General features: G+C 52.3%; 1 protein-coding gene across 1 annotated transcript in view; it reads left to right on the top strand.

Moving 5' to 3' along the window:
- Positions 1-1,657: 1,657 nt before the first annotated feature.
- LOC144491062 (neurexin-1-like) overlaps positions 1,658-9,295 on the top strand; it is a gene marked incomplete at its 3' end in the record, with an annotated part of 12,958 nt that continues 5,320 nt past the window's right edge. The window contains exons 1-2 of the mRNA XM_078208743.1: positions 1,658-1,813; positions 2,757-3,195. Coding sequence (XP_078064869.1) covers positions 1,712-1,813; positions 2,757-3,195 — 541 coding nt within the window. The remainder of the gene's footprint in view (positions 1,814-2,756; positions 3,196-9,295) is intronic.

Below are 9,295 nucleotides of genomic sequence, written 5' to 3'. Positions count from 1 at the left end.
AATTGCCCCTCAGTGTCCCAGGATGCATAGGTTAGAGGGATTAGCGAGGATAGGGCCTGGGTTCTTGGAGTTCAGAAGAGCGAGAGGGGATCTCTTGGAAACTTAGAACATTCGAGGTGCCAAATTTCCCCATCCTGCCCACAGAGTCTAGAACCCGAGGTCACATCCACAAGGTACGGGGTCGGCCATCTTGGACAGCGGCAAGGGGAACTCTCTTCACTCTTTTGGTCTCCTTATCTGAGGAAGGATGTCCTTGCTATAGAGGGAGCGCAGCGAAGGTTCACCAGGCTGATTCCTGGGATGGCAGGTCTGTCATATGAGGAGAGACTAAGTCGGTGAGGATTATATTCACTGGAGTTTAGAAGAGTGAGAGGGGATCTCATAGAAACGTATAAAATTCTAACAGGGTTAGACAGGGTCGATTCAGAAAGAATGTTCCCGATGGTGGGGGGAGTCCAGAACTAGGGGGTGATAGTTTGTGGATAAGGGGGTAAACCTTTTAGGACTGAGGTGAGGAGAAATTTCTTCACCCAGAGAGCGGTGGAATTCACTCCCACAGAAAGTAGTCGAGGCCAAAACGTTGTGTGATTTCAGGAAGAAATTAGATATCGCTCTTGGGGCGAAAGGGATGGAGGGATATGGGGGGAAGGGGGGGGATCAGGATATCGAATTGTATGATCAGCCATGATCGTAATGAATGGCGGAACAGGCTGGAAGGGCTGAATGGCCTCCTCCTACTTCTAGTTTCTATGTTTCTCAAGGTGGCAAAGTGGCACAGTGGCTAGTTCTGGTGCCTTTCAGCGCCAAGGACCTGAGTTCGATTCCCGATTTGGGTGACTGTCTGTGTGGAGTTTGCACATTCTCCCCGTGTCTGCGTGGGTTTCCCCCGGGTGCTCTGGTTTCCTCCCACAGTCCAAAGATGTGCAGGTTAGGTGGATTGGCCATGATAAATTGCCCCTTAGTGTCCAAAGATGTGCAGGTTAGGTGGATTGGCCATGATAAAATTACCCCTTAGTGTCCAAAGATGTGCAGGTTAGGTGGATTGGCCATGATAAAATTACCCCTTAGTGTCCAAAGATGTGCAGGTTAGGTGAATTAGCCATGGTTAAATTGCCCCTTAGTGTCTGGGGGACTGGCGAGGGTAAATGCATGGGGTTGTGAGGATAGGGCCTGGGTGGGATTGTGGTTGGTGCAGACTCGATGGGCCGAGTGGCCTCCTTCTGCACTGCAGGGATTCTATGATTTGATGTATTGCAGTCAATACTGGTTAGCGTAGAGCACCCAATCTTCAAACCATCAGGTTCTGTGCTTCCGATCTCTTCCTTATTGCCAGCAGATAGTGCCCCCAACACCCCGTTTGCCTCCCAACCCTGGGAAATTGGTAGAAGCTTCAACCAATGGGTAGAGAAGGCAGACATGAAAATGGAGGCCGACCCAGGGTACCTGTGGGTGTTGCCGAGGCAATGGTAATGGACTTTATCCCATTTTTTCTTTTCCACTTCCCTCCCTCCTCTCCCCGTCCACCCTCCCTCACCCACTTCCCGCCCACACACCAACGCACACATACCCCGACCCGCTCCCCCTCCCGACCCCCCCCCCCCACCCCAACCCCCACCACCCGACTCCCCTCCCCCACCACGCTTGCGGACAGGTCACCATCTCTGTGGACGGAATCCTGACCACCACGGGATACACGCAGGAAGACTACACCATGCTGGGCTCCGACGATTTCTTCTACATCGGGGGAAGCCCGAGCACGGCGGATCTCCCGGGCTCCCCCGTCAGCAATAATTTCATGGGATGCTTGAAGGACGTGAGTACGATCCGGGTGACTTCGGTCAGCCCCTTTCCCCCACCCGCCCAACGTTGGGGAGAGAAGGGTTGATAATTCACAAAATGGCCGCCAGGTCACCATGGCGACATAGTGCCTCATGGTGCCATGGGTTCCATGGCGGCCTTGGGTGATTGTCCGGAATCTGCACATTCTCCAATTCTGTTTCTACGTGTGTTTCCTCCGGGTGCTCCGGTTATCTCTCCAAGATGTGCTGGTTAGGTTGATTGGCCATGCTAAATTGCCCCTTAGTGTCCAAAGATGTGCAGGTTAGGTGGATTGGCCATGCTACATTGCCCCTTAGTGAACAAAGATGTGTCGGTTAGGTGGATTGGCCATGCTAAATTGCCCCTCAGTGTCCAAAGATGTGCAGGTTGGGTGGATTGGCCATGCTAAATTGCCCCTCAGTGTCCAAAGATGTGCAGGTTAGGTGGATTGGCCATGCTAAATTGCACTTTAGCGTCCAAAGATGTGCGGGTAAGGTGGATTGGCCATGCTAATTTGTCCCTTAGTATCCAAAGATATGCGGGTAAGGTGGATTGGCCAGGCTAAATTGCCCCTTAGTGTCGAAAGATGTGCAGGTTAGGGGGATTGGCCATGCTAAATTGCCCCTTCGTGTCCAAAGATGTGCGTGTTAAGGGGGTTAGTGGGTAAATACTTGGGGTTATGGGGAACAATCTGGGTGGGATTGTCCCTTTCTGCCAGGGGCATTACGTGGGGTTACAAAGATAGGGCCTGCCTGGGTGGGATTGTTGTGGGTGCATACGGGATGGGCCGAATGGCCTCCTTCTGCACTGTAGCAATTCTATGAATAACAGTAAGTGTGAACCCCCTATCCAAATACAAGCTCCGGGAGAGGGGTGGGGGAATAGCCCATAAAATAAGATGGGGATCTCGCGGACCAACTCTCTTTGTTGACCCACAGGTCGTATATAAGAACAATGACTTCAAGTTGGAGCTCTCCCGCCTAGCCAAGGAGGGCGACTCCAAGATGAAGGTGCACGGGGACCTGGTGTTCAGGTGCGAGAATGTGGCAGCCTTGGACCCGGTCACCTTCGAGGCCCCCGAGGCCTACATCTCGCTGCCCAAGTGGAACACCAAGAAGACGGGCTCCATCTCCTTCGACTTCTGCACCACCGAGCCCAATGGCCTGCTACTCTTCAGCCACGGCCGGCCGCAGGTGCCCAAGGAGGGCCGTGTGGAGCGGGTGCGCAAGGTGGACTACTTTGCCATGGAGCTGCTGGACGGCTTCCTCTTCCTGCTTCTCGACATGGGATCGGGAGCCATCAAGATCCGGGCCACCAACAAGAAGGTCAACGACGGAGAGTGGTGCCACGTCGATTTCCAGCGGGACGGTCGCTCAGGTATGACGGTGGCCTTTGCGTTTTGCGCGGCGCCGGGTGGCCGGGGGATATGGGGGAGCGAGGGGAGATGAGTGAGGGAGGGGGGGGGAGGCGATGGCCCAGTGGGTGAATGGACATTGTCCCATTGTCCCAACTGCCCATTGGATGGACATTGTCCCAACTGCCCATTGGATGGACATTGTCCTGACTGCCCATTGGATGGACACTGTCCTGACTGCCCATTGGATGGACATTGTCCCGACTGCCCATTGGATGGACATTGTCCCGACTGCCCATTGGATGGACATTGTCCTGGCTGCCCATTGGATGGACACTGTCCTAGCTGCCCATTGGATGGACACTGTCCTGGCTGCCCATTGGATGGACACTGTCCCGACTGCCCATTGGATGGACATTGTCCTGGCTGCCCATTGGATGGACATTGTCCTGGCTGCCCATTGGATGGACATTGTCCTGGCTGCCCATTGGATGGACATTGTCCTGGCTGCCCATTGGATGGACACTGTCCTGGCTGCCCATTGGATGGACACTGTGCTGGCTGCCCATTGGATGGACACTGTCCCGACTGCCCATTGGATGGACACTGTCCTGACTGCCCAGTGGACTAATGGACATTGTCCCGACTGCCCATTGGATGGACATTGTCCCGACTGCCCATTGGATGGACATTGTCCTGGCTGCCCATTGGATGGACACTGTCCTGACTGCCCAGTGGACAAATGGACATTGTCCCGACTGCATTTTGGATGGACTCTGTCCCAACTGCCCATTGGATGGACACTGTCCTGGCTGCCCATTGGATGGACTCTGTCCCAACTGCCCATTGGATGGACACTGTCCTGGCTGCCCATTGGATGGACACTGTCCTGGCTGCCCATTGGATGAATGGACATTGTCCTGGCTGCCCATTGGATGGACACTGTCCTGGCTGCCCATTGGATGAATGGACATTGTCCTGGCTGCCCATTGGATAGTCACTGCCCTGACTGCCCATTAGATGGACACTGTCCTGACTGCCCATTGGATGGACACTGTCTGACTGCCCATTGGATGGACACTGTCCTGACTGCCCATTGGATGGACACTGTCCTGGCTGCCCATTGGATGGTCACTGCCCTGATTGCCCATTGGATGGACACTGTCTGACTGCCCATTGGATGGACACTGTCCTGACTGCCCATTGGATGGACCCTGTCCTGACTGCCCATTGGATGGACACTGTCTGACTGCCCATTGGATGGACACTGTCCTGACTGCCCATTGGATGGACACTGTCCTGGCTGCCCATTGGATGGACACTGTCCTGACTGCCCATTGGATGGACACTGTCCTGACTGCCCATTGGATGGACACTGTCCTGACTGCCCATTGGATGGACACTGTCCTGGCTGCCCATTGGATGGACACTGTCCTGACTGCCCATTGGATGGACACTGTCCTGGCTGCCCATTGGATGGACACTGTCCTGACTGCCCATTGGATGGACACTGTCCTGGCTGCCCATTGGATGGACACTGTCCTGACTGCCCATTGGATGGACACTGTCCTGACTGCCCATTGGATGGACACTGTCCTGACTGCCCATTGGATGGACACTGTCCTGACTGCCCATTGGATGGACACTGTCCTGACTGCCCATTGGATGGACACTGTCCTGGCTGCCCATTGGATGGTCACTGCCCTGACTGCCCATTGGATGGACACTGTCCTGACTGCCCATTGGATGGACATTGTCCCAACTGCCCATTGGATGGACACTGTCCTGACTGCCCATTGAATGAATGGACATTGTCCTGACTGCCCATTGGATGGACACTGTCCTGGCTGCCCATTGGATGGTCACTGCCCTGACTGCCCATTGGATGGACACTGTCCTGACTGCCCATTGGATGGACACTGTCCTGGCTGCCCATTGGATGGACACTGTCCCAACTGCCCATTGGATGGACACTGTCCCAACTGCCCATTGGTGGACACTGTCCCAACTGCCCATTGGATGAATGTACATTGTCCTGGCTGCCCATTGGATGAATGGACATTGTCCTGGCTGCCCATTGGATGGACACTGTCTTGACTGCTCATTGGATGGTCACTGCCCTGACTGCCCATTGGATGGACACTGTCCTGACTGCCCATTGGATGAATGAACAGTGGCCCGGCTACCAATGGGCTTTGTCTCAGGTTTGTGCCCCTCCATGGGTAGGATGATGGCCTCGTGGTATTATCGCTCGACTATTAATCCAGAAACTCAGCTAATGTTCTGGGGGACCCGGGTTCGAATCCCGCCACGGCAGATGGTGGAATTTGAATTCAATAAAAAATATCTGGAATTAAGAATCTACTGATGACCCATTGTCGGAAAAAACCATCTGGTTCCCTTTAGGGAAGGAAATCTGCCGTCCTTACCCTGGTCTGGCCTACATGTGACTCCAGAGCCACAGCAATGTGGTTGACTCTCAACTGCCCTCCAAGGGCAACTAGGAATGGGCAATGAATGCTGGAGCCAGCGACGCCCATGTCCCAGGAATGAATTAAAAAAATTGTGGTAGCTAATTCTGAACTGAGTATAATAAGAACATAAGAACTAGGAGCAGGAGTAGGCCATCTGGCCCCTCGAGCCTGCTCCGCCATTCAATAAGATCATGGCTGATCTTTCTGTGGACTCAGCTCCACTTACCCGCCCGCTCACCATAACCCTTAATTCCTTTACTGTTCAAAAATCAATCTACACTTGCCTTAAAAACATTCAATGAGGTAGCCTCAACTGCTTCACTGGGCAGGGAATTCCACAGATTCACAACCCTTTGTGTGAAGAAGTTCCTCCTCAACTCAGTCCTAAATCTGCTCCCCCTTATTTTGAGGCTATGCCCCCTAGTTCTAGTTTCACCCGCCAGTGGAAACAACCTCCCTGCTTCTATCTTATCTATTCCCTTCATAATCTTATATATTTCGATAAGATCCCCCCCCTCACTCTTCTGAATTCCAATGAGTATAGCTCCAGTCTACTCAATCTCGCCTCAGAAGCCAACCCTCTCAACTCCAGAATCTCCTCTGCACCCCCTCCAGTGCCAGTATATCCTTTCTCAAGTAAGGAGACCAAAACCGTACACAGTACTCCAGGTGTGGCCTCACCAGCACCTTATACAGCTGCAACATAACCTCGCTGTTTTTAAACTCCATCCCTCTCGCAATGGAGGACAAAATTCCATTTGCCTTCTTAATTACCTGCTGCACCTGCAAACCAACTCCTTGAGATTCCTGCACAAGGACGCCCGGGTCCCTCTGCACAGCAGCATGCTGCAATTTTTTACCATTTAAATAATAGTCCATTTTGCTGTTATTCCGACCAAAATGGATGACCTCACATTTACCAAACATTGTACTCCATCTGCCAGACCCTCGCCCACTCACTTAGACTATCTATATCCCTTTGCAGACTTTCAGTATTCGCAAAGAACTTAAAAAATAACACTTGCATTAAACTTAAATGACTCTTAATGTAGTAAGCACCTTCTTTATTCATTACTTTGGTTTATTTTTGATTTGATTGCTTGGATGGGGGGTTTGGATGGTGGGGGCGGGGGGGGGGGTGGTAATCTTGAGTTAGTGGGACCACTCCTCAAAGTCCTCCCGAACTGGGAAGAGGGAGCAAGTGGAAGAAAACACGAGGGAATTCGACCCAGGGCAGAATGTCACAGAGAGCACACACCTGTAACGCACTACCTCCGACATTCAAATTCCCATTTCCGTGTAGTGCTCACTTGAGTATCAATCATATTTCATAAGAACATAAGAAATAGGAGCAGGAGTAGGCCATCTAGCCCCTCGAGCCTGCCCCGCCATTCAATAAGATCTTGGCTGATCTGAAGTGGATCAGTTCCACTTACCCACCTGCTCCCCAGAATCCTTAATTCCCCTACTGACCAGAAATCCATCTATCCGTGACTTAAACATATTCAACGAGGTAGCCTCCACCACTTCAGTGGGCAGAGAATTCCAGAGATTCACCACCCTCTGAGAGAAGAAGTTCCTCCTCAACTCTGTCCTAAACTGACCCCCCTTCATTTTGAGGCTGTGCCCTCTAGTTCTAGTTTCCTTTCTAAGTGGAAAGAATCTCTCCACCTCTACCCTATCCAGCCCCTTCATTATCTTATATGCCTCTATAAGATCACCCCTCAGCCTTCTAAACTCCAACGAGTACCAACCTAATCTGCTCAATCTCTCCTCATAATCAACACCCCTCATCTCCGGTATCAACCTGGTGAACCTTCTCTGCACTCCCTCCAAGACCAATATATCCTTTCGCAAGTAAGGGGACCAAAACTGCACACAGTATTCCAGCTGCGGCCTCACCAATGCCCTGTACAGATGCAGCAAGACTTCTCTACTTTTATATTCTACCCCCTCGCGATAAATGCCAACATCCTATTTGCCTTCTTGATCACCTGTTGTACTTGCAGAACGAGTTTTTGCGACTCATGCACAAGGGCCCCGGGGGTGGGTGGGGGTGATCCGCCCCACCCCTGGCAGGAAACCCCACCCGAGGGAGCTGAGGGCCCAATCCCTTTGACTCGCCAACCCGGCCAGGTGGTCGCGGTGGGGCGGCTGGAAGAGGTACCGCAAAGCCCCGACCTGGGACTGAGACCCGGTACTGTCCTCAAGGTGACAGTTCCAAGGGTTTCCCTTGGGGGAGGCTTGGGGGTGGGACAGGGGGCGGCGGGGGGGGGGGGGGGGGGGGGGGCTGCGTCACAAACTGGAGGGGACGATTACAGCATCAGGCGTTGTAGGGAGGAAGGATAGGCCCAGAGTCCCAAAGTCCTGGAGGGCAAGTGAAAGGGTACAAAAAAATCACACAAGTTTTAAAAATCACATAAGCTACAAGCTGAACCTCACTCACACAGGGAAAGCTATGTGCAAATGATAGGTTTTGATGACAGTAAGCCCAGGTAAGGCTCAAGGATCGTCTAATCAAATGACGTGCAGTTGTAGTTCATATCTTCCCATTCGAACAAGGAACAATCGAGAGGGACAGTAAGAAGTCTCACAACACCAGATTAAAGTCCAACAGGTTTATTTGGTCGCACGAGCTTTCGGAGCGCCGCTCCTTCACCAGGTGAGTGGCTCGCCTGGTGAAGGGGCAACGCTCCGAAAGCTTGTGCAACCAAGTAAACCGGTTGGACTTTAACCTGGTGTTGTGAGACTTCTTACTGTGTCCCAACCCCAGTCCAACGCCGGCATCTCCACATCATGGAAAGTGAGGCTGAGATGTCATTGGTAAGAGATATAGCTATCATTTCTCGGTGAGGCACCCCAATTTTGAAGGGGCCTTCAAAGTGAGGCACGTCCCACCCGCCCCCTCCCCACCCCCAGAACCCCAGCCGTCCCCCTTTCGGCCTGAAGTGGTGTAAAACTTATTCTGGCCCACATGCCTCCAGGATTCACAGGAACAGGAGAAGGACCCTTCAGCCCATCGCTTCTGTTCCACCATTCCATGTGATCTCGGTTGACCCCCTCCTGAACTCGGTCCACCTCCCTGGGCGACATGCCTCTAAAACTCGAAGGATCTCAAATTGGTTATTCTTGACTGAGATGTGCAGGTTAGGTGGATTGGCCATGCTAAATTGCCCCCTAGTGTCCAAAGATGTGCAGGTTAGGTGGATTGGTCATGCTAAATTGCCCCCTAGTGTCCAAAGATGTGCAGGTTAGGTGGATTGGTCATGCTAAATTGCCCCTTAGTGTCCAAAGATGTGCAGGTTAGGTGGATTGGCCATGCTAAATTGCCCCCTAGTGTCCAAAAATGTGCAGATTAGGTGGATTGGCCATGCTAAATTGCCCCTTAGTGTCCAAAGATGTGCAGGTTAGGTGGATTGGCCATGCTAAATTGCCCCTTAGTGTCCAAAGATGTGTAGGTTAGGGTGGATTGGCTATGCTAAATTGCCCCTTAGTGTCCAAAGATGTGCGGGTTAGGTGGATTGGCCATGCTAAATTGTCCCTTAGTGTCCAAAGATGTGCAGGTTAGGTGGATTAGCCATGGTAAATTGTCCCTTAGTGTCCAAAGATGAGCGGGTTAGGTGGATTGGCCATGCTAAATTGCCCCTTA

The sequence above is a fragment of the Mustelus asterias genome, unplaced genomic scaffold, assembly GCF_964213995.1.
Source record: "Mustelus asterias unplaced genomic scaffold, sMusAst1.hap1.1 HAP1_SCAFFOLD_4343, whole genome shotgun sequence".
NCBI classification, from domain to species: domain Eukaryota; kingdom Metazoa; phylum Chordata; class Chondrichthyes; order Carcharhiniformes; family Triakidae; genus Mustelus; species Mustelus asterias.
This window is presented reverse-complemented; position numbering and strand designations above follow the sequence as displayed.